A 27,170-nucleotide genomic window follows, 5' to 3' on the forward strand; every position below is an offset into this window, starting at 1 on the left:
TTCTATGAGGGAAAACTACAAAACACTGCTGAAAGAGATCATAGATGACACAAACAAATTGAAACACATCCCATGCTTTATGGGTAGGTAGAATCAATAGCTGAAAATGACCATATTGCCAAAAGCAATGGACAAATTCAATGCAATTCCCATCAAAATACCACCATCATTCTTCACAGAACAACAACAATCTTAATCCTAAAATTCATATGGAACTAAAAAAGAGCCCACATAGCCAAAGCAAGACTAGGAAAAGAGAACGAAACCAGAGACATCACATTATTCGATTCAAACTATACTATAAGGCCATAGTCACAAAAATAGCTTGGTACTGGCATAAAAATCAATATATAGACCCAATGGAACAGTGTAGAGAACCCAGAAATAAAACCAAATACTTACAGCCAACTGATCTTCAACAAAGCAAACACAAACATAAAAGTGGGGAAAGGACACCCTATTCAACAAATGGTGCTGAGAAAATTGGCAAGCCACATGTAAAGAATGAAACTGGAACCTCATCTCTAACCTTATAGAAAAAGCAACTCAAGATAGATCAGACTTAAACCTAAGACCTGAAATTATTAAAATTCTAGAAGATAACATCAGAAAATGTTATCTTGTAGACATTGGCTTAGGCAAACACTTCATGACCAAGAACCCAAAAGCAAATGCAATAAAAACAAAAATAAATGGGACTTAATTAAACTAAAAGGCTTGTGCACAGCAAAAGACATAATCATCAGGGTAAACAGACAATCCATGGAGTGGGAGAAAATCTTCAGTCTCTACATCCAACAAAGGACTAATATCCAGAATCTACAACAAACTCAAATCAGCAAGAACAAAACAAACCCATTAAAAAGTGGGCTAAGGACACAAACAGACAATTCTCAAGAGAAAATATACAAATGGCCAACAAACATGAAAAAAATGCTCAACATCACTAATTATCAGGGAAATGAAATTCAAAACCACAACGCAATACCATCTCACTCCTGCAAGAATGGCCATAATCAAAAAATCTTTAAAAAATGGACATTGGTATGGATGTGCTGAAAAGGGAACACTTTTACACTGCTGGTGCAAATGTAAACTTGTACAACCACTATGGAAAAGTGTGGAGATTCCTTAAAGATTTAAAACTATATCTACCATTTGATCCAGCAATCCCACTACTGGGTATCTACCCAAAGGAAAATAAGTCATTACACGAAAAAGATACTTGCACACATGTTTACAGCACCACACTTCACAATTGCAAAAATATGGAAGCAGCCCAAATGATCATCAATCAATGAGTAGATAAAATCATATATATATTCATATATTCACACATATACTCATATATTCATATATACTCATACTCATATTTATATACTCATATTTATATATACTCATATTCATATATACTCATAGTCATATATTCATATATGCACATATATTCATATATGTACATATATATGCGCATATATTCATATATGCACATATATATACATATATTTATATGTATATATGAATGCTACTTAGCCATGAAAAGGAATGAAATAATGGCATTTGCAGCAAACTGGATGGAATTAGAGACCATTATTCTAAGTGAAGCAACTCAGGAATGAAAAACCAAACATTGTATGTTCTCACTCATATGTGGGAGCTAAGCTATGAGGATGCAAAGGGATAATAATGATACAATAGACTTTGGGGACTTGGGGGAAAGGGTGGGAGCAGGTGAGGGATAAAAGACTACACATTGGGTACAGTGTACACTACTTGGGTGATGAGTGCACCAAATTCTCAAATTGCCACGAAAGAACTTATTAATGTGACCAAACACCACGTGTTCCCCAAAAACCTATTAAAATAAAAAATATAAATAAATATCATAGATACGTCATCCAGGGGCAGTAGCTTATGCCTATAATCCCAACACTTTGGAAGGCTGAGGTGGGAGGATTGCGTTAGCCTAGGTATTTGAGACCAGCCTGGGTAACATAGTGAGACCTCATCTCTTCAAAAATTAAATTTAAAAAATTAGGGAGGCATAGTGACACGTGTCTATAGTCCTAGCTACTCAGGAGGCTGAGGTGAGAGGATCGCTTGAGCCCGGGAGATTGAAGCTGCAGTGAGCCACAATTGCGACACTGCACTCCAGCCTGGGTGAAAGAGCAAGACCCTGACTCAAAAACAGAGCGGTATATATTTTACAGATACATCAAAGTCTTATCTGTGCTCTCTTGAATTCCCTCTCTGTGTCCTCAGATCAATTTTTTTAAACAGGTGTGTATCTTCCCTATCAATTTTTAATATTGCAGATATGTGTCCAAATGTAATATTTTAGCAGGATATATTTGTTAAATGGTAGCACACTGATCACTCTGCAACATATTTTCCTTCAACTTTACTAACTGAAATGTTCACAATAAATTGGTATTAATATCGATCATGTGTGCATTTTCTTTATATGAATATTTAGGTTTACCACTTTTTTCATGCTTTATAATGTAACAGTGTCTATCCTTGTATAATCTCCTTGAAAGTCTTAGGTAGTGAAGAAAGAACATCTTCAATGTTATGAGATATTACTGAATTCATCTCTAAAGGAGTTGCACTAATCTCTCTAACCATCATTTTCCCTTCTTCATTTATTTAACAAATAATCCATTTTTACTATTATGTTGGTGCAAAAGTGATATATGCCAGGCATAGTGCTAATGTTAGAAAACAATAGAGAAGAAAATAAATATATTTTGGTCTCCTTGTACGATAACAAAACCCCAAACAGGGAATAGGTAAAACATATGATATGGTCATGCCAGATGATGATATATGTTATGAACATAAAATAAGGGAGCACTGTTGCAAATTTTAAATATAATTATGGATTAGTCAGAATGCACAAGGTAATGCCATAGTAACGTCTCAAGCTGCACAAAAACATTGTTTACGTGATGTTCACATTGTAAATCTGTCAGATGGTACTCTGGGTCCACTCATCAAAAGTCCCTCAAGGACCTAAGATGATGGATAAATTTGTTGACCATTTTGTCATTTTATGTTCTTGAATATGTTTATATTTGTGGCTATACATGAAGCTTGTACAATTATTGAAGTATATCCATAAAAAAAAGTGTGCAGCTCATTAAGGATTTCATAACAGTATCTAAAATGTATCTAGAATTTTGCAATTTTATGTATTAATAACCCTCCACCTGCCATTTTTAAACACTTATTTAGATTTCTAAATTTCATACCTATACACCATTTAGATAGCCCATTAATTTTTAATTATACATATTATTCATGTGGAATTTTCATTGAAACTTAGGAATAATTAAAATACAAGAGTGAGTTGAGGCCTGTGTGAAGAGTATAAAAGAAGGATTGTGATGTCTGAGGTGTGAGAGTTCTCACTGATTAAGAGTAGAGCAAGCCTTCATATAGAAATTGTCATATTATCTGAGCATTTATGACTGGTAGAGTTTATACAGAAATGCATTTGGTAAATTCACAGCAAGGAAGGCAGGGTACGAGAAGTTATGAAGGAATATGAAAGTGTGTGGTTTAAAGATACTCTGAGATATTGGAAGAAGCAATGTTGGAAGACAGGGTGGGTACCAGCCAAGGAGAGAATATGCTCATTCTGTTTTCTGGTGTCAGTATCTGCTTCTGCAGTTGGGCTTACGAGTTGGATTCTGCATCTGAGGATTCAACCAATCATGGACTTAACCAATCATGGATTGAAAATATAATTAGGCTTATCATGGTCACACTGGTACAGACTTTTCTAATTTTTTTTTAATTTTTTGTTGTGACATAGTAGGTGTGTACATTTATGGGGTACATGGGATGTTCTGATACAGGAATGCAATGCATAATAAATGCATGATGAAAAATGGAGTATCCTCTCAAGCATTTATCTTTTGTGTTACAATTTTATTATACCCTTTTAGTTATTTTTAAATGTACAATTAAATTGCTATTGATGTCAGTCTATTATGCTAGTACTTATTCATTCTAACAAATTGGTTGTATCCATTAACCATCCCCACTTACCCCTTCATCCCCCCCAGTGCCCTTCCCAGTATCTGCTAAGCATATTCCTAATTTATATCTCCATGAGTCCAATTGTTTTGATTTTAGGTGCCACAAATAACTGAGAACATGCAATGTTTGTCTTTCTGTGCTTGGCTTATTTGACCTAGCATAATGGCCTCCAATTCCATCTGTGTGGTAGCAAATGGCAGGATCTCATTGTTTTGTGGCTATATAGTACTTCGTCATGTATAAGTACCACATATTCTTTACCCATTCATCTGTTGATGGACACATAGGTTGCTTCCAAATTTTAGCTATTGTGAACAGAGCTGCAACAAACGTGGGAGTGTAGATATCTCTTCAGTATATTGATTTCTTTTCTTTTGGGTATATACCCAGCAGCGGGATTGCTCGATAATACGTTAGCTCTATTCTTAGTTTTTTGAGGAAGCTCCAAACTTTTCTCTGTTGCACCTTTAAATACAACTTTAAACACAACTTTAAACACAACTTCACATTCCCACAGAGTTTATGAGGGTTCCCTTTTCTCCATATCCTCACCAGCATTTGTTATAATTATTTTTTTTCTTTTATTATTATTATTATTATATTTTAGGCTCTATGGTACATGTGCGCAACGTGCAGGTAAGTTACATATGTATACATGTGCCATGCTGGTGCGCTGCACCCACCAACTCGTCATCTAGCATTAGGTATATCTCCCAGTGCTATCCCTCCCCCCTCCCCCCACCCCACAACAGTCCCCAGAGTGTGATGTTCCCCTTCCTGTGTCCATGTGTTCTCATTGTTCAATTCCCACCTATGAGTGAGAATATGTGGTGTTTGGTTTTTTGTTCTTGTGATAGTTTACTGAGAATGATGATTTCCAATTTCATCCATGTCCCTACAAAGGACATGAACTCATTTTTTATGGCTGCATAGTATTCCATGGTGTATATGTGCCACATTTTCTTAATCCAGTCTATCATTGTTGGACATTTGGGTTGGTTCCAAGTCTTTGCTATTGTGAATAATGCTGCAATAAACATACGTGTGCATGTGTCTTTATAGCAGCATGATTTATAGTCCTTTGGGTATATACCCAGTAATGGGACGGCTGGGTCAAATGGTATTTCTAGTTCTAGATCCCTGAGGAATCACCACACTGACTTCCACAAAGGTTGAACTAGTTTACAGTCCCACCAACAGTGTAAAAGTGTTCCTATTTCTCCACATCCTCTCCAGCACCTGTTGTTTCCTAACTTTTTAATGATTGCCATTCTAACTGGTGTGAGATGGTATCTCATTATGGTTTTGATTTGCATTTCTCTGATGGCCAGTGATGGTGAGCATTTTTTCATGTGTTTTTTGGCTGCATAAATGTCTTCTTTTGAGAAGTGTCTGTTCATGTCCTTTGCCCACTTTTTGATGGGGTTGTTTGATTTTTTTCTTGTAAATTTGTTGGAGTTCATTGTAGATTCTGGATATTAGCCCTTTGTCAGATGAGTAGGTTGTGAAAATTTTCTCCCATTTTGTAGGTTGCCTGTTCATTCTGATGGTAGTTTCCTTTGCTGTGCAGAAGCTCTTGAGTTTAATTAGATCCCATTTGTCAATTTTGGCTTTTGTTGCCATTGCTTTTGGTGTTTTAGACATGAAGTCCTTGCCCATGCCTATGTCCTGAATGGTAATGCCTAGGTTTTCTTCTAGGGTTTTTATGGTTTTAGGTCTAACATTTAAGTCTTTAATCCATCTTGAATTGATTTTTGTATAAGGTGTAAGGAAGGGATCCAGTTTCAGCTTTCTACATATGGCTAGCCAGTTTTCCCAGCACCATTTATTAAATAGGGAATCCTTTCCCCATTTCTTGTTTTTCTCAGGTTTGTCAAAGATCAGATAGTTGTAGATATGTGGCGTTATTTCTGAGGGCTCTGTTCTGTTCCATTGATCTATATCTCTGTTTTGGTACCAGTACCATGCTGTTTTGGTTACTGTAGCCTTGTAGTATAGTTTGAAGTCAGGTAGTGTGATGCCTCCAGCTTTGTTCTTTCAACAAGAAGAGCTAAGTATCCTAAATATATATGCACCCAATACAGGAGCACCCAGATTCATAAAGCAAGTCCTGAGTGACCTACAAAGAGACTTAGACTCCCACACATTAATAATGGGAGACTTTAACACCCCACTGTCAACATTAGACAGATCAACGAGACAGAAAGTCAACAAGGATACCCAGGAATTGAACTCAGCTCTGCACCAAGCAGACCTAATAGACATCTACAGAACTCTCCACCCCAAATCAACAGAATATACATTTTTTTCAGCACCACACCACACCTATTCCAAAATTGACCATAGACTTGGAAGTAAAGCTCTCCTTAATAAATGTAAAAGAACAGAAATTATAACAATCTCTCAGATCACAGTGCAATCAAGCTAGAACTCAGGATTAAGAATCTCACTCAAAACCGCTCAACTACGTGGAAACTGAACAACCTGCTCCTGAATGACTACTGGGTACATAACGAAATGAAGGCAGAAATAAAGATGTTCTTTGAAACCAACGAGAACCAAGACACAACATACCAGAATCTCTGGGATGCATTCAAAGCAGTGTGTAGAGGGAAATTTACAGCATTTGTTATTGCATGTCTTTTGTATGAGAGTCATTTTAATTGGGATGAGATAATATCTCATTGTAGATTTGATCTGTATTTCTCTGATCAGTGTTGAGCACCTTTTTATGTGCCTGTTTTTGATTTGTATGTCTTCTTTTGAGAAATGTCTATTCAATCTTTTATCGATACATAAATCAGATTATTAGATTTTTTCCTATAGATTTGTTTGAGCTCCCTATGTATTGTGGTTATTAATTCCTTGTCAGGTGGGTAGTTTGAAAACATTTTCCTTCCATTCTGTGGGATGTCTTTGTTGATTTATTTCCTTCACTGTGCAGAAACTTTTTAACATAATGTGCTCTCATTTGTCCACGTTTGCTTTGGTTGCCTGTGTTATGGAGTATTACTCAAGAAATATTTGCCCAGACAAATATCATGGAGATTTTCTCCAATGTTTTCTTGTAGTAGTTTCATAGTTTGAGGTCTTAAAGTCTTTCGTCCATTTTGACTATATCTTTGTATATGGTGAGAGACGGGACTAGTTTCATTTTTCTTCATATAGATATCCACTTTTCCCAGTACAGCTTATTGAAGAGACGATATTTTCCCCAGTGTATGTTCCTTGCAACTTTGTGGAAAATGAGTTCACTGTAGGTGTGTCGATTTGTTTCTGAGTATTCTGTTTTACTGGTCTATGTATCTGTTTATGCCAGAACCATGCTGTTTTGGTTACGGTAGCTCTGTAGTATAATTTGAAGTCAGGCAATGGGATTCCTCCAGTTTTGGTGGGTTGGTTGGTGGTTTTGCTTAGAATAATCTTGGCTCTTCTGGGTGTTTTGTGCTTTCATACAAATGTTAGGATAGTGTCTTCTATATCTGTAAGAAATGTCATTGGTATTTTGATAACATTGAATCTATAGATTTCCTTGAGTACTATGGATATTTTAACAATACTGATTCTTTTGGTTCATGAACCTGGAATATCTTTTCATTTTTAGTGTCCTCTTCAATTATTAATGTTTTGTAGTTATCATTAGAGAACTCTTTCACTTCTTTGGTTAATTCCTATTTAATTTTATTTGTGGCTATCATAAATGCGATTACTTTTTATATTTCTGTTTTAATCTATTTGCTATTGACATATAGAAATCTGCCTTTTGCATCCTGCAAGTTTCCTGAATTTGTTTATTAGTTCTAATAGGTTTTTGGGGAGATTTTAGGTTTCTCCAAGTATAAGGTCCTATCATCTGTGAACAAAGATAATTTTACTCTTCTTTGAAGTTTGATGCCATATATATATCTATATATATCTATATCTATCTATAGTTATAGATATATTTACATATAGATAGATAAATTTATTTATATTTATGTTTCTGTTGCCTGATTGCTCTAGCTAGAACTTCCAGTAATATGTTGAATAACAATGGTAACAATAGTTGCACTAAAGTGCAAGACTAAGTCTCCTTTAATTTTCTTTAATTTTTTTGTCCACTTTCCTCAAGCAGAAGGAGTCTTGCCCCGTAGCCACCATAGCTGGTAATATGCTGAGTCTCACCTGGAGCCAGCATATCTCAGAGTCTCACCCAAGGCCCTCATGACTCTGGCTGGTATCCAACCCTGATGTGGCTGAGCTGGTAACCAAGATGCAAGACAAAGTCCTCCTCACTCTTCCGTCTCCTCTCCTCAAGCAGAAGAAAGAGGCCTCTTTTGGAGCCACAAGCTGTGGAGGCTGACGTTAGGGGATGAGGTTACTTGCCCTGGATGGTGTCTTAACAGGTCATGTGTCCCTCCAGTCCACTGGCTCTGGGCCCAGTTTAGCATTAGGACTTGCAGCTCTTGTGACCTAGACTGCCCTTCAGGTTTGTCTGTGGCTCCAGAGCACTTTAGCCCTTTGTGGTGATGCTTGGGTAACTCAAGTAAGTTCCAAACACTGGGATTGGCAATTTCCCTCCAGCAATGGCTGGTTTAAATGTGCCCTTCATGGTGGGTGTCAGCTGAATTTGGTCTGGGTTTTCTTTCTGCTATAAGAAGGGCATCGCTGAGCTCAGTGTCTTAGAATTGCTGGCTCTCCCTCTCCCAAGTGCACAGAGAAGCTGTCCATACCACACCACCACTGCTGGGGGATGAAGGGGTGGTAGTGTCAGTGATGCGATACTGTTTTTCTGACTACTTCAGTGCCTCATTCAGAAATATGAATTTAACTCCATGTACTGTGAGTGCTCACCTGAGTTTTTGTTCTTGTGAAGGTGTTTTTTGTGTAGATAGTTTTTAAATTGGTGTTCTTGCAGGGGGATGATCAGTGCAACCTTCTATTCTGCCATCTTGCTCCATCCTCCAGACTTTTTTCCTTGTCATCATTTCCTAAAATATATAGTATAACAACTATTTACATAGCATTCATATTGCATTAGTTGTTATAAGTAATCTAGACATGATTTCAAGCATATGGGAAGATTTGTGTAGGTTATATAGAAATACTCTGCCATTTCATATTAGGGTCTTTAGCATCATGGATTTTGGTATTTTCATGATGTCCCGGATACTGAGGACAGATAGTGAGGGATGTCTGTACACAGGGATGAATACACTACTCAGTACTTGTACGATTGACATGCTAGAAGGACTCAGCACAGTCTTGGAACCTTGCAGGCACTGAGAAAAGTGGCTCCCTTTTCCCATTCTCTTTCATTCCAAAATTATATAATCTAAATTCGATGAGACTAATATTTCAAGGGAAGTCTCTGAGCCTTTAAGGAGAGGGGCGATGTGGGAGAAGGTCACCCTGTCATGGAGAAATCTTAGACCACATTCGGTCATCAGATTCATAGATGTCTTAAGAGTCACAGAAGCATAGCAAGTACATAACACTCCTTCTTTTGATTCTGAGGAAGTGACACTCAGAGCTTTTAGTATCTTGACTAAGATTACACAATTAATTGGAAGCAAATATAATAAATGGTAAATGTTTCTTTTAGAACCTTAAAGGTTGTCAGACTCCAATATTTTCCCCTGAATCTGGGAAAGCCCCAGCTGTGTTAATGGAGAGTGTCTATAGATGCAAATTTTCCCCACGAAAGATGGCTTTGCAGGGCCATTTCAAAATATGTCAAAGACATACTTTGGGGTAGAATATTTTGTTTCCCTTCAGGGTCTGCTATATGTCATGTGATGCTATACCAGAGTCAGGTTGGAATTTGGTATCTTACTGCCACTCAGAGTCTGTTTTATCAGTCTTAGGAACTCTATTTCAATGTTATTGCTGGTCAGTTGTGCCTAAATTCCAAAAGACGGGTGTAATGAAGTGTGTCTCCCTTCTTATGTCCTGCAATTAAGCTTTTCAACTTTCCTGAGGTCCTCTTGGCCTAGAGGGGGTCTGTTCAGTTGATTAGGGTTCTTAGGATTTTATATTTAGTTTACAGACTTCTGACACTGGTTTTGCATGATCCTCCCTTTGTGAAATTCAGATTTGCTTTTACAAAGAGAGAGCTTATTTTAAATGTCCGATATGAAAATATAATTTTAAACTAGAAAAATGAAGTCGTTTAAAAAATGTGCAATGTCATGAGAAAGATGGATTTGCTTTTGGATAGATGCATCGCATAAATGAAAAACATGTTTAATTCCCACGTGGACCGTGAGTGGAAAGTTAGAATATAACCATCAAAAACAAATGGCAAAACAAAACAAAAATGCCAAAATAGTGGATTCTGAGAGGGTCTTAAAGAAAATAGAAGCTCCAGGGAAGAGACAATGCCAAGTACAGGGAAGATGAATAAGCAGGAAAAAAAAAAAAAAAAAAAAAAGGGAAAACAGGGCAAAGAATTAAGCAATAAACACTCATCTCAATTCCCTAATGTGAAGAAACTGATGATGTAATTTTCTCATTTTCATTCTGAATTTAAACCCCTTTGCTTTGGCCTTAGAATGGTGAAAGCAGCTTCACTGAGCTGGCGTGGCTTAGATTTATTCTCTGATGGAGCAGAAAAGGGTGGAGCAAAAGTTTTGTGCTCTATGTGCCGTGTTCGTCTCTTTGTTGAAAGGTGTCTTGATGACCTGTCTCTTCAGTGCTTTATAAAGGGGATAAGTAAGGAACAAGGATACCTGACTCTTCTTGTTGCTAGCTCTTCGTAATTCTGACTTTAGGTTTCCTGAAGTCCCAGGTTTTTTTTTGTTTTGTCTCTTGTGTGTGTGGTTTTGTTTTTGTTTTGTTTTGTTTTTGTTTTTGCCCTAGGAACAGTGCCTTATATTTCTCTTTGCATTTCCACGTGCCTCAGTCACTGTTACTTTTTTCCTCAGCATTATTTCTCTAACCTGCAGTACAGCAACCCTGAGGATGACCAGTCCTCCGTCATGGAGCTCCTGACTCTTCATTAGTCTAGAAGTTGGTGGGCTTCTTAACTTTGAGACAATTGTATCAAGCATGATTGAAACAATTCAACTGGAAAATTAAAACTGAAATATTCAGACAAAGCAGTTACTGAGCAAAGCTATGAATTTATGGGAGGCAGTGGTGATTAGTTTATTATGCAAAGTAGATGCAGGACAAGAGGATCCCTAGGCTTGGTTGCAGGGCTGCGGTTTTATGAAAGATTCAACACAACTGCCTCATGTGCTTTAACTTCATTTTTCAATCACTATGCATGGAATTTTGGACATTTTAGGTGTGATTTTGGGGGATAAATGGTATCAGCAAAATGGAAATAAATATTTTTATATTTCAACTAAATACTTGGTATTTAGGGCATCTGCAGCATTTATTGCTCGATTTCTTGTAAAAATATTTCTCTGCATGACAGTTAATGAATTAAATGCCTTAGATTTCACTGGGGACTGGGAGAGGGCTCACTGTCCCTATTGCTGTTCTCCTGCTCATCACTAGTTCTGCACGCCAAGCTACTCTCCTCAGGCAGGCGGGACTCTCCCTCTGCTCCTCTGACCCAGTCAGCACTACTTATGGAACACAATCTTGTGAGGAAGAGCAGAATAAATTGAAAAGTTTTCGTGAGGAAAGTGGACTTAAATGGAGATATATAATGGTAGAAGAAATTTAAGGAGATTTCAAGTTTTCAGACTATTTCATGGTATTCGTTATGATATTTGTACCATTAACAATATTAATATTAATCTTATCAGCTGTGATTTCCATCACTGAGTCCTGGGTGAGCTACTGTATCCAAAAAGTAGTGAAAATCTCAACCCAACACTAACACTGTGTTACAGACCTAATGTGCATTCCCAACTTCAGTCTCCAACCATCCCACAAGGCCAGTATACTTGTGTTCTTAATTCTGGGGGGAAATAAGACATAAAGAGTGTACATGTCTTCACTCTTGACTTAGCTCAGGAATAGTCACCTCCCCAGATCTGTTTCGTATTTTACTTTAGCTTGTGGCCAACATGCGACTTGACCTCTCTAAGATTTGAACTTATGATTTTACATCAGTTTAACTCAATATTTAGAGAAATAACTCAAAGCACATGTCTTACCAGAAAAAGGTTAGGAAAGCCATGTACATACGAAAGATTGAAAACTAATGACTTTTTTTTTCCCTCAGGTGGAAACTGTGAGCCAGTCATGTGCTCAGGGAATCAGACTTCTCAGAATCAAACAGCAAGCAGTGATTTCACCCTCACAGGACTCTTTGCTGAGAGCAAGCACGCTACCCTCCTCTACACCGTGACCTTCCTCCTTTTCTTGATAGCCCTCACTGGGAATGCCCTCCTCATCCTCCTCATCCACTCAGAGCCCCGCCTCCACACCCCCATGTACTTCTTCATCAGCCAGCTTGCGCTCATGGATCTCATGTACATATGCGTGACTGTGCCCAAGATGCTTGTGGGCCAGGTCACTGGAGATTATACCATTTCCCTGTCAGGCTGTGGGATCCAGATGTTCTTCTACCTGACCCTGGCTGGAGCTGAGGTTTTCCTCCTGGCTGCCATGGCCTATGACTGATATGCTGCCATTTGCAGACCTCTCCATTACCCACTGCTGATGAACCAGAGGGTGTGCCAGCTCCTGGTGTCAGCCTGCTGGGTTTTGGGAATGGTTGATGGTTTGTTGCTCACCCCCATTACCATGAGCTTCCCCTTTTGCCAGTCCAGGAAAATCCTGAGCTTCTTTTGTGAGACTCCTGCCCTGCTGAAGCTCTCCTGCTCTGATGTCTCCCTCTATAAGATGCTCATGTACCTGTGCTGCATCCTCATGCTTCTCGCCCCCATCATGATCATCTCCAGCTCATACACCCTCATCCTGCACCTCATCCACAGGATGAATTCTGCCGCTGGCCGCAGGAAGGCCTTGGCCACCTGCTCCTCCCACATGATCATAGTGCTGCTCTTCTTTGGTGCTTCCTTCTACACCTACATGCTCCCGAGTTCCTACCACACAGCTGAGCAGGACATGATGGTGTCTGCCTTTTACACCATCTTCACTCCTGTGCTCAACCCCCTCGTTTACAGTCTCCGCAACAAAGATGTCACCAGGGCTCTGAGGAGCATGATGCAGTCAAGAATGAACCAAGAAAAGTAGTAAAGGGCAAGCACTGTCCCCTCCTCTTTCTATAATTCCGTTACTCCCTATCTCTCTTTTGCCCTCAGGTCCCCGGGTCCCCAGTACAAAGCCCACTCATATTTTCCCTCTTTCTTATACATGGCATTTTCCCTCCATACTGCTTATTGTTCCCGTTTATCTCATTGGATTGAATATCTTTAGAATGTTTTTTTAACTGCACTGCAATAGCTGACTATGAAAGACCATACAGAGTGCGTTTTATCTTATCTCTCATCCCAGGTTTATTGAGCATTTTAGTACGAGACTTGGTCTTAAACACTTTACCCCCGGAAGAGACTCACTGTAAGAGCTAGAATCCTAGGAGACTCCTAGAGGGAGTATTGGCTGCTCCCACACTTTACATTGTAAACCTCGGTTCACATTGGCAGCCACCGGGTTTCAATGCTTCTGCTATTGTATCTCAGTAAGTACAAAGAAACACGTATTTTCCAAAGGCTAAAGTGAGCTTTATGGTGTAAACGCCAATAGTTTTTAACATTGTTTGGCCATCGAAACCACCTAAACCAAAAATGAATCCATTTTAAAATTCAAAGAGATAATAGGTTCATCTATTTTATAGTATGAAATAAAAGTAGTTCCAGATTTAGTTTCTTTAGGATTTAGTCTATTCCAGACAATGGTCTACTATGTTTAGACTAAATATAACAGTCTCGTGGGAGAACGGAGATTTAGGAAAGCTTAACCCCTCGGCATGTTTCTTCTGAAACTGGGAAAACCAGCAAAATGGTTATAAACTTGTCACTAACCTTTAGTTTGCCAGATGTATATCATGCTACAAAGATAACTTCTGAAAATCTATGAGCATCAGATCACTATCATTTTCATTAAAAAATAATTCATGTGTCTAGTATTTCTGGAATGTGAGAAACTAGGAAAGAAATACATTTGTTTTAATTAATATGCAAGAAGCTGAATCTCGAGCTGAATCTTGAAGCTGTTAATTTACTTCTCCTTGGCACAGCCTTGACCTTGCCTTATTTACAATGAATGGAAGCCAGGTGTTCCCATGCCTGCTGCATCTTCCAGAGAACTGACAAGTACTTGCTTTACATGACACATCAACTGAACACTTTTGCTTCTCACAGAAAATTATCCCTGCCATGCATGAAAGGAGTTTGTCTGAGTTTGTGTACAGAGATCTGAATTTGGAAGTAAATTTCACCAAGTGGTGCAGAAATATCACTTGTAAAGTAAGAGGGGGTTGTTAGAGGTAGGTAAAAATTGGTTTCAGAAATTGCTGTAATTAAATAAATGGGCAAAACTGCTCAAATGGACACCAGAGACGACAGACTAATTTAACACTGTTAGTTGTTCTTATGTTGTCATTACATTATTTATATAATTATTGACCTCAGGAAAGTGTACAGAGTGGGATTGCGGAATTATAGAGTAGCTCTATTTTTTATCTTTATAGAACTATCATAGTTTTCAACACAGGCTGTTGCAATTTACATTTCTACCAGCAATGTACATGTAAAAGGGTTCCATTTTCTACACACACTTGACAGCACTTGTTGTGTATTTTCTGGTAATAGCCATCCTAGCAGGTGTGAGCTGATATCTCATTGCGGTTTTGATTTGTATGCCCCTGATGATTAGTGATGTTGAACATCTTTTCATTCACCTGTTGACTATTTGTATTCCCTCTTTGGAAAAATGTCTATTCACACTGTCTTTACCATTTTTAAGTTGGGTAATTTGATTTTTTGCTATTGATTTGTATCAGTTTCTTTTATATTTTGGATGATAACTCCTTATCCAAAATATGGTTTGCAAATATGTTCTCCCATTGCAGAGATTATCTTTTCATTTTTTCCTTTTCTGTGCAGAAGTTTTTGTAGGTTGATGCAGTCCTACTTGTTTATTTTGCTTTTGTTGCCTTAATTTTTGTGTCATATCCAAAATATCATAGCCAAGATCAAAGTCAAACAGCTATTTCTCCTATGTCATCATCTAGGACTTTTACAAGTCCAGGTCTTACATTTAAGTCCTTCATCCATTTAGATTTGGTTTTGGGGGAATAGTGTAGGATAAGAGTCCAATTTCGTTCCTCTGCATGTATATACCTGGTTTTTCCCAATGCCATTTATTGAACAGACTATCCTTTCTTCATGTTGCATTTTTGGCACCCTCATCAAAGACTAATTGACTATATAAGCATGGCTTTATTTCTATAATTTGTAATATAGTTTGAAATCAGAGTCTGAAGCCTCCAGCTTTGTTTTTTTAATCAATATTGCTTTGGCTGTTCGATATTTTTGTGCATTCACTATTTCTAGACTTGTTTTATTCTATCTGTATAAAAAATGCCTGTGGAATTTTAGTTGGGGTTATACTGAATCAGACATTTTCTTGAGTAATATGGACATTTAAAGAATATTAGTTATTCTAACCCATTAACGTGAGATATCTTTCCACTTGTTTATCTCCTCTTTAGTGAACAGAACTTTCACTCCCTCAGCTGTATTTATTCCTATGTATTTTATTCTATTTGATGGTATTGGGAGTGGTATTCTTTTCTTAATTACATATTTGGATGGTTCGTTTTTGGTGTATAGAAATGCAACTCATTTATATATGTTTATTTTGTGTCCCACAACTCTCTTGAATTCTTTAATTCTGACGGGATTTTGGTGGAGTCTTTAGAGTTTTTTATATGTAAAATCTTGTCATCTGCAAACAGATGGCAAGATAATTTAACTTCTGATCTGAAAGCCTTTTCTTTCTTTTTATTGCCTAATTGCTCTGGCTAGTTTCCAGTATTATGTTGAATAGAAGCAGTGAGAGTGAGCACTCTTGTCTTTTTCCTGATCTTAGCCGAAAATCTTTGTTTTTCACCATTGAGTATGATTTAGCTGTGAGATTTATTATGTAAAGGCACATTCCTTCTATAACAAATCTGCTGAGTTTTTATCATGAAAAGATGTTGAATTTTATCCAATGCTTTTTCTGTCTATTGAGATGAACAATTGTTTTTGTCATTTATTATGTTAATGTGGCATATTTATTGATTGGTGTATGTTGAACCATCTTTGCATCTGTGGAAAAAAAAACTTGGGACCTCAATTTACTACGCCAAAAGGAAAAAAGATATTAAGCTGAAAGCTAATTTATGCCAGAAACTGCATTTCCTTTGGTTTTTGTTTTCTTTTTGTTCCTAATCAGTTAACTACGATAAAAGGTTAGAGTAACAGGCAGTAACTCCACATTCTCCTTACCTTATGTAACGCGATGATCCTTCTACTGTGTGTGAAAGGAATACATAAATGACTATTCACCCACCTGCTTCTTTGCTTCTTTTCTTCTTGCAACCTGTGGATTATCATACTCTCCCTCTTTCCCCTCTAGCCTGCTTTCCCCTTTAAATATTAAAGTCCTCAAAATTATCTTTAAAGAAAAGCATAGACCACAAACTGTTTCTGTAATTCTGTGTTTTTTTCCAAGCATGTCCTTTACCTTGGTGAAATAAACTTTCAATCTGATTGAGACCTGTCTCACTTACTTTTGGTTTATACATCCTAGGAATAATCCCACTTGATTATGGTGAAGTATCCTTTGAATGCACTGCTTAATTTGGTTTGTTAGTATTTTGTTAATTTTTATAAAAAATTATGAAAGCTGTTTATCAGGAATATTGACCTATAATATTATGAAAGCTGTTTATCAGGAATATTGACCTATAATACTTTGGGAGTTAGTGTTCTTATCTGGCTTCGGTTTAAAGGTGATGTTGTCTTCAGCAAATGAATTTGGAAGTGTTTCTCCTCTTCACTTTTTTGAAAAAATTAGAGGAGGATATGTGTTAGTTCTTTAAGTGCTTGGATGAATTCACCATGAAGTCTTCTAGTCCTAGGCTTTTCTTGGGAGATTTATTTATTTATTTTTTTTGAGACAAAGTCTCACTCTGTCGCCCATACTTGGAGTGCAGTGGCATGACCTCGCTCACTGCAACCTCCACCTCCTGGGTCCAAGTGATCATTTCATGTGCTGAGTACTCTTATACTTATTTTCTTAGCAATTTTCAAGTATATAATGGTTGAAACTGTAGTCACTATGATGTACAATAAACCACCTGAACTTATTTCTCCTGCTTAAATAAAATCTTGTATCCTTTGACCCACATCTCTTTACTTCCTCACTCCAAACTCTGGTAACCACCATTTTACTCTTTGATTCTATGTGTTTGACTATTGAATGCTTCACATATAAATGAAATTGTGCAATATTTGTCCTATGCCAGGCTTATTTTATTTAAAATATTGTCCTCTGGGCTTATCCATATTTTTCCAAATTATAGAATTGTCTTTGATTTGACAAACTGATCATACTATGTTTCAGGTATAATATTTTGGCTTGTTCTTTCTTGGGTTCCTTTGAACTTTATGAATCTCTATGTCCCTATCCCTCACAAATTTAGGAAATGTCATTTGAGCTTTGTTTTCCTCTCTTCTCCTTCTGTGAATGTCATAATTCACATATATATTTGCTTGATGTTGTCTTATAGTTCCCAGATGCTTCTGCATTTTATTTTTTTTGTTCCTCTAACTGTATGATCTAAATTCAAGTCCATTGCTTCCTTTCTCCGTATGATGAAATATGTTATTAAAGTACTCTGTTGAACTTTTCACTTCTGTAATTGTATTCAGAATATTTTACAAGTTTTACACTAAAGTTAATGAGATTTACACACCTCCATTATAGGACTAGAGTGTTCCAAATTTGACTACAAATCATCTCAGCACAAGAATTCTTTCCTTTTATGATTTCAATGTCTTTATTATATTTCTCATTTTGTTTATGCATTTTTTCATTAGCTTTAGATCTCTGTTATTTTGAAGCTCTTCGGTGCTAATCCTATTTAATATGATTTTAAAATTCTTTGTCAGGCAATTAATAGATTTCCATTTCTTTGGGGTTGGTTAATGGAGCTTTATTACTTTGGTGGTATTTATTACTTTGGTGGTGTCACATTTGCCTGACTTTTTGTGATTCAGGTAGCTATGCATTGATGTGTGCACATCTGAAGGAGCAAACAGCTCTTCTGCTCTGTATAGACTGCTTTCAGTAGGTAAAGACATTCTTCTGTTGTTTCTCTAGGCTAATAGGAATTACCTCCAGGATTGTAGTTGAGCAGGGTTAGAGCCATGTCATGTGGCTACTGCTGGGTCTCCAGCAGAATTTTCAGTTGGCAAGCTTATAACCAGAGGTTGTTGAGTTGAGTATAAATCCTGTCTGGTCCCTTGGTAGAGAGGACTGCCTCTAGTACCTTGGTCAATAGGGCTATCACTAGGACACTCTGCTTCAGGGTTCACATTTGGTTCTGTAGATGGCATGCCTGTTACCAGGTACAGAGATGGGTGTGGATTCTATTGAGTCCCTTGAAGGACTCCCATTACATTGGTGGGAAAGTCTCTGGGCAAGAAGGATTGTCCCCAGACCACAGTTGAGAGGACCTGGAACTGAGTCTCAGGGCTGTGTCATGGACCACAGCTGAGTCTGAGGTCTTCTGTCCTGCATGGATGGGTGTACCTCCTGCATAGTCCCTGTAAATGTAAGATATCCCCAAGCTGTGGCTGAATGGAAACTGGAGCTGGATAAGAGGGCTGATTCAGGATCTCCAGCTGGACTGATGTCAGCAGTCTTGTTTATGGGGGCATCAATTAATATGTCACCCAGGAGGTCACTGGGTGGGTAGGACTGCTCTTGAACAATGGAAAAGGGTGCCAAGTAACAGAGCTGCTTCAAGATTGGCAGTTGCACCTAGTTTTGTGGGCCTGCCTCTAGGCACATGAACAGGGTTGTTTCCTGGCAGGTCTCTGTGCAGGAAGGTCTATTCCCAGACCATGGCTGAGGGGGACTGGAGCTGGGTCACAGACTGCTTTCAGGGTCCAGAGCTAAAACTAAGGTTAGCAGGCCTGTTACTTGAGGTACTGGTCAGTGTGACTGCCCCTGGGCCCCTTGGCAGATGGTTCAGGTGGCAGGACCAATGCCAAACAGGGCAGTAGCTGAGTCCAGAGGGATGTTATTTCTGTGTCTAGCCAGGACCACAGTCAGTGAGCCTGCTACCTGGGTGTGGTCCTGCCTTCTCAAAATAGCTCTCTTCAGTGTTGGGATTCACCCACAGTTTTGACACTTCCTGTCAAGATCCAGAAGTTCCCACCAAGGGACTTTTGTGCCACACAGGCTGCTATATTATTGCTGCTTTGAGCAGATACGATTATAGGAGCTCCTCTTCCACCATCTTGCTAATGTTTTTAATCTCTTTGTATTAAGAATATTTCTCTAGCACATTATTCAACTTAGATTTTACTCAATAAGTTAATTTAAAACCTGTGAAACCAGACAGCAAGTTATCTGGTGTCAAAATGCAACAGTGACACTCACATATAGGATAGACATTCCTATTCCGAAAAAGAGAAATTGGAAGTTAAATAGAAGTCTTAGAGCCAACGCAAGCCTGAAGCCTGGCAGGGCAAGTTTCATTAGATTTCAGGACTCGAGGTCCTCTTCGGCTTGATACCCTGACCTCCAGTGCATAAAGGTGGTGGCCCCTCTTCCTTTGTTCTGGGCATGTATCTTGCATTTCTTTATATCTCTGATGGTGCCTTCAGGATTATTTACAAAATTTTTGACATGTTTTATATCCTTGTATTTGTTTAATTCTTAAAATTTTATTATATTTTCTCAGTTATATATATATAACTGATATCAGAGAAAATGTTTATAAAAGCAACAAACAAAATTTTAAGACAAAAACATAGTATAAACTATAGATATTACTGAGATCAGTTATAATATAACTTACATATATAAAGATAATGATTTTGCCTAATTTCATTTTTATACTTATCTATTTTTAGGAAAAGCATATGAAATCAACACCCAGTATATTTCTTGATGGTGAAGCACTAGTTAATTAAATGAAAGGGATTTTTTTTAATTTTCAGAAGTAAATCTCATAGTTTTTAGAAAATAATATACTGCATTAATGCATAAAACAGAGCTACATATCTAATAAAACATTCAAATGCAATAGATGTTACTACAATGTTGTAATTAGTAGCAGATTTTAAAAATGTAGAAAAAGGTAGAACTTAGCCCTAAGCAAGGTTTCCAAAGTAAATATTACTGTCAAAAAAAATATATATATCAATAGCTTTTCTGTCAGTTAATACTTAAGTATTTTTAAATGAAAAAATATTCTCTTCAAAAAAGTCTAATAAAAATATCTCAGAATAATCTCAATAATTATTGTGGAAGAATTTTATTAAAATTATTTTAAAATCCAGACTTGACCTCTAACCATTTGAATACCTGTGAGACCTATAATGCTTCTCTATAAAAATCTGCAACATTTTAACAATATTGATTCTTCCCAAATATATTTCATTGTATTCTAATCAATACAATTAGTTAGATCTTTTGAACCTAGCCAAAATAGATCAACTGAAAGGAAAAACAAACTTAAAAACTTGACTATTTTGAACATGAACATACAGGAAGACAAGAATTGTTTCACTAGATGTTTAAAATTATCATGAGGGAACACCCAATAAAACAAGATATTTTAAAGGAATTCAGTGAAAGACCAATGGAAAAGAAGAGATAATGTGGAAACTTAGCCTCCCCTGCACTGGCTTCTGGTATAAGATGTTGACCCTCGTTCCTTGTGCAATCCCATTGTTTCCTCCATACACACTGGTTCTCAAACCCATGATTTCAGGACTGCCTTCTCTTATGAACTCTGGATTCGTGTATGCGCTAAACTTGCATAATCTTCATGTAGATGTGTGCTGGGCAACTGGAGTCCCAAACTTCAGTTTCAGCGTTCCATGCCAACCTGCCCAGCCCCAAAATTCCTGTGTGTATAAATAGCAATCCAACTTCTCCTCCTCCACCAAATCCCTTGCCCAGACATCATATCTCTCATCAGGACTAGCTCAAACCGTTTCCTGCATTCTCGCTCAAGCCTTCTCAGTGATACTCATATACCTGTTCCATATGTCTTTCCTCTCTATCCATCCTCCAGTGATGTCTCAGAGTGGGATTTACCGAGAAGCAAGGAGAGTCAAAGCTTTGGGGCCCTTCACTCTCTGGAGATTCTCCGAGTGCTGTCAGTTGCTGGGAGTTGTATGGTGGTGTGGGGAGGGGAAGCCAGGCAGCAGTCAGAAGAGACTATGTGAGCATGCCTGGTGAACTTCCTGAAGACTTCTTAGAAGACAGGGGCCAAACATTGGTTGAGACTTCCTTTCTTTTTCTAAATGCACATTCACTCTCTTGAGTGTCATGTATACTTTTGTCTTCCCTTTCTTAAATACACCTCTGCCTGTCCCTGGTCTTTCCAAGGACCATCATGATATTATAGGACCTGTTCTTGGCTCCATTTCTAACCCCATTTTCTAAGTTTTGCCAACTTTCTCACCTCAATCTGGGACCACAGATTTTCTTGCTGCTGTTCAAACGTTACAAGTTACTTTCAGTCTCACAGCCTTTAACTTTCTCTGTTTCCTCTGCTTAAAGCATCTCTGCCGTGTTGTTTACGACGGACTCCATTGTTTCATTTGTGGATCTGATGAAATTTCACCTTCTAAATAAAGGGCTCCTAACTAGCCTGTGTTAAATAGATTCACTAATCACTCCTATCTCATCTCTGTGCCTTTATTTTTTATTTACTGTGATTATTAATACTTTTCATTACATATTTATTAGTTTATTGCCTGTATTTACCACTAGTATATAAATGCTGTGTGGGAAGAATCTTTGTTTTAAACATCATAAACCTAGATAGTGCCTGGAACAAACAGTAATTATTTTTGAAATTAATGAATAAAAGAAAATATCATTCAACATTGGAATTTAATCTTTACTTAAAAGCAATAATGTTAGCAATTCACTGCATATCACACCCAAATAAATTATTTTTGTATTATAACTCAAAGGTACCAAAAAACCTCTGAAACTCATTAAAAATGTAAAGGTAGATGCTTTACATAATCCCCAAATGTGTAAAGACTTTGTAAGCCCAAAATAGTTAACGAAATTATTAAAGTTAATAATTAAACAAAATACTTTAAAAAATTCTGATGAAACAAAATATCAGAATGAAAACTGAAATAAAAATATTTTAGTTGATACTATTCACAAAGAGTTACTATTTTTCTTCATTTTTCTTTTCTTCTTTTTGAGACAGAGTTTCGCTCTTTTTGCCCAGGCTGGAGTGCAATAGCGTGATCTCGGCTCACTGCAACTTCTGCCTCCTGGGTTCAACTGATTCTCCTGTCTCAGCCTCCCAAGTAGCTTGGATTACAGGCACGTGCTACCATGCCAGCTAGTTTTGTAGTTTTAGTAGAGATGGGGTTTCACCATACTGGCCAGGCTGGTCTCGAACCCCTGACCCCAGGTGATCCACCCACCTCGGCCTCTCAAAGTGCTGGGATTACAGGTGTGAGCCACCGCACCTGGCCAGTTACTATTTTCATACCAAAAACACATTTATATTTATAAAGAAAACATTTCAATGAAAAAAATGTGAAAAGGAAACACGATTCACAAAAGCAGTAGTTACGTGGATAAACATGAAAAGTTATATAAACATATTAATCAAAAAAGACAAGTTAAATAATGATACACCTATGAAATTGACCAAGAAGGAAGAGACACACAATTCGGAGCTGGTGCAAGTGAAGTTTACTTCTGCAGCAAAATTTGAAGAGGCTATTGGAAATGTAATTCAATGTTGTGTATTAAGTTTGAAACACTGTATATCAAATGGTAGATTGTCTTAGGGAAAAACTTATATTCAGAGTGTTTTTTGTATAATTAGTTTTATTTCCGCATAATTTATAATGTTGAAATGTTTAATACAATGTCACTATTCACTATTAGGAGAAGATTGCAATTGTGATATAATTACTTTGACAGACAGTAACTCCAGTAGATACTGTCCAGTCATGTACAAACACTACATATTGCAAACTGAAGAGATGTAACACAAGATTGGTTAGAGGTGGCAAAGGGCTATAGGGAAGGCTGGAGAAGTGGGCAGGGGAGTGTTGTCATCCAAGGACCAAGACTCCTCACCACTGGAGCCCCATGTGCCCCTCGCTGCTGAGCTGATGGGGACTCTGCACTCCAGGGCTGCTGAGAGAACCCTGCCCTGGTGATGTACAGCAACCCAGATGCCTACATCTTGCCAATACGACTGAAACTGCCTCTCAGGTGCTGAAGCCTGAGGCCCCCCATGGTCCCTGTTGCTTATAGCTGCTGACCAGCACCCTCATCAGAAACAGGGAAAAAAGTAGAGTTTCCTTCTTCCCCTCACCCCGCAGTGTCCACCCACAAGGGCCTGCACTCTCAGAGCCTCATGAAAAGTGAAGTAGCAAAGGAGTCAGGACAACCATGTGCAGGCTGCAGCACTGCGGGTCAGAGGAGACTCCAGCCCTCAAATGTGCACCTAAAAACAGGACACCGTCTAGACAAAGGTGGTCACGAAAAGACCTCCATGACGTAGGAAAATGGTCAACCTGTTTCCAGAGTGCACCTATAGACAAAAGTTCAGAGGAACTTGGCTGCAAGATCCAAGATGGTGGTGCGGTTTCTTCTGTCTTCTTCCCTGTTTTATTCCAACAGCCTAATACATGGTGTACACTCAATAAATATTTGTAGTTTAAAGGGAAGATACAACATTTAAAGTATCATTTTTGTCTGGTTTATTACATTAGAGTCAATTTTAAAATTTTAATTCAACCAGTTTTTCAGATTTTTCTATAACTTTAATGTCAGTATTTAAAACAAAAACAAAGATAAAAATCAAATGCAACACTAAAGCAATATAGATTGCAAGTGAGTGAGAGGGAAACAGACTACAATCAGTCCTAATGAAGAGGGAGAAAGATGAAGATGTGAAGATGTCTTCAATTTTAGTTTTGATCAAGGTACTGATTTGTGGAGGTATCTTTGACACATCAGTTGACCTCTGAGTTTCAGATTCTATACCTGTGAAATGTTAGAATAAAAATAACAAAATCTTATAAAATTTACTTGAAGATTAAATGAAGATCACACACATATATGGAATATATTTTGTAACGCGGTAAAGGCTAAGGCTGTATATGAACTAACTCCTATATTTCATAGATAAGATTTTGATGATGAGATTTGAGATTACTATTATTAATGTTGCTTAAGAGTTTGTATTTAATAACAGAGGTAAAAATTTCAAAGCCATTAGAAGAAAACCAGAATTGTTCAGGAGAGATACCTACTGACTTCTTTAGCTCTTTTAATTGCATTCTTCTTCAACTCCCAGAGGTGATGTATCAACAGAAAGCTTTCAACTCCTCCCCTAGTGGACATGGTAAAACCAGGCACGTCACTTTCTTACTCCTCGTGGTGCTCTTAACCTGGCCACACACCACCAGCCCGTCTAGGTGAGGTTCAAGACATCATCTGATGGTGAGTTCGGCCAGACAGTCAGGAGGTACTAGTAGGAACAAAAGGGTCATCACTGCTCTCGAATTGTTCTGCTTCTGAAATGTTCTATTCTTCACAGCATTTCCTCATTTTTTTCTTTATTATGTTTTTAATGGAGAAAAGCAAACGTTATTCTTTCTTATAACTTCTATATAACAGTTATTTACTGTGACATAATGGTAAATGGATTTTTAATTTCCAATTATTTATGGACATACTATGTATTCTATATTTTTGGATTTTCATACAATGATGCATTTATTTTTCTGTGACTGAAGTTTTGTAGAGGAAAAGTGACTGATTGTCTTTTGAGTGGGGATGATTTCTGAGGGTTACAAAACACTAGAAACAATGTGTCAATCATTTTATGTTTCCTTGATGAAACCCACAGAGGGTGGCCTAAACCCAAAGTGTAGACTGCAGAGGGAGGATGGTGTCCCTGGGAGGAATCAGGCAGAGTTACATGCTCTGGCTCCCACTCTTGGACTCTCGGGCTGAGACATGAGTTCTATCTCAGGTTAGGTGTGTGATATTAGGCAGGTACCTTGAGAACTTGCATTTTTTAATATGTAAAAAGAGAAAATAATATGAGGAAGTAACTCATAGGCTCTTGGGAAAGAAGAAATGTAAAGTATTAATTTTAGTATTAGTATTAGAACAACTACTGGGATGATATATGCTTCAAATAAAGATTTGATATGACTCCATTTATACTTATAATAAATCCCCAAGTTAAACATGCATTAAGCAATTTACATGAAAGTCAAACAAGTGGATACAGAAGGAGAAGAATGAACAGGGGGCCAGTCACTGTGTGTGGATAGTGTTCCCTTATCTGTCCCGTGTCCTGGTTGAGCTGTTGATAGTGGCTTAATGATAGTGATGGCCATTTACTGAAGAGCAGCCGAGATTTGCTTAGCAAACCCCGCATCTCCCTGCCCTCCTGCTCCCCCTCAATTTACTGAAGGCAGCAGAGATTTCTTAGCAAACCCCGCATCTCCCTGCCCTCCTGCTCCTCCTCAATTGACTGAAGGCAGCAGAGATTTCTTAGCAAACCCCGCATCTCCCTGCCCTCCTGCTCCCCCTCAATTTACTGAAGCGCAGCAGAGATTTGCTTAGCAAACCCTGCATCTCCCTGACCACCTGCTCCCCCTCAACTTACTGAGCAAACACCTTTTAGGTCTTCATATGTGCTGGTCGCTCCTCTGGTCCTTGCTTCACTTTGGCCACAAATTTGGATGAGAACAGCAGGTGTGTTTTGCAGTTTATTGGAATGTTTTTAAATTGTACACAGATCTCAGCCACCATTTGCCAGTGGGGGTAGTGTTTGATACATGTTTATCTATCTATCTATCTATCTATCCATATATATACATATGTACATAAAATGTGTCTCAGATTTGCTGGATATTTATATTAAAGCACCGAAGCATCCCAGAATATTGGAACTTTTGGTGAGTTGAATGTCTTAAATACTTTTTGTAATTATTATAAGAATACAAAATATATTTGAAACTTGTAAATTCATTCTAAAATGTCCCTGCATCATAATCACAGCTAAAGTCTTCCCAGAAAGAGGAGTTATTATGTCCTTATTCTTGGCAAGGGTTATCAAAATTTAACATTTAATATGTCAGAAGTTGAAAAGTTGGAAAGTTTTAATTTCTTTCAGAGAAAGTGTGGAAACAGCTATTATGGATTATTTCAGAAAGGCCAGATATATTTTGTCTATTGCCCTTATTTATTTTGTAACTATTTAAAAATTCAACTTCAAATCACATTTACATAATTGTTGTTCCCTGAATAGACTGACTGTGACCTCTTTAAGTGCACTGAAGTTCAATTTTTCTTTGATTCATCGTCAGCATATAACACAGACAGGCTGTGAGTGTCATGGTAGAGAAAGAAACAGTGAGTTGAAGTCAGAGATGCCTCAGTGGTGGTTGATTTTCCTCCCTGCTTCTCAGTTTGTGTGAAAGATTGATTGTGGCAGGTAATAAAGCACATGAGGTTTGCAAAAACAACTAAAGCCTTGTCTGATAAACAGCAGTGACCCTCCAAATTCTAGCTCCTCCTCGCTGAGATTTAGTGAGCTTTAAAATGAGAGGAGCTTTAAGGAGATAAGGTTGGAGCACCACATACCAGACAGGAAGGACATGGGATTCTCCAAATAGCTCTGCATAACCAGGGTTAAAATAAGAAATGTAGAATATAGTTATATATTCACCTGTTTATGTTTATATAAATATATATATTTATATAAAACCAGAGTATTTACACATAAACACACAAATATAAAATTCAAAATTTTTTTTAAAGTGGGTCATATGCTTTATTTATTTTGCAGACCTGCCATTTTTATTTTGAAAGTCAACTTAAATGTATGAATAGGTACTGAATCTGGAGAATGGAAGTAATGTATCTTATATAATAATAATAGTAGCAACAATCTCTTCTTAAAGAGTTAACAT

General features: G+C 37.6%; 2 protein-coding genes across 3 annotated transcripts in view; both read left to right on the top strand.

Moving 5' to 3' along the window:
- Window positions 1–27,170, top strand: part of LOC129033054 (olfactory receptor 2G6) — a 138,297-nt gene that overhangs the window by 80,416 nt on the left and 30,711 nt on the right. The gene's annotated exons all lie outside the window — the stretch shown is intronic.
- Window positions 12,229–13,185, top strand: LOC129033037 (olfactory receptor 2T3-like). Its single transcript, XM_054480977.1, is given in 1 exon segment — window positions 12,229–13,185. A coding segment is annotated over 1 exon segment (957 nt).

The sequence above is a fragment of the Pongo pygmaeus genome, chromosome 1 (genome assembly GCF_028885625.2).
Source record: "Pongo pygmaeus isolate AG05252 chromosome 1, NHGRI_mPonPyg2-v2.0_pri, whole genome shotgun sequence".
Classification (NCBI taxonomy): Eukaryota; Metazoa; Chordata; class Mammalia; order Primates; family Hominidae; genus Pongo; species Pongo pygmaeus.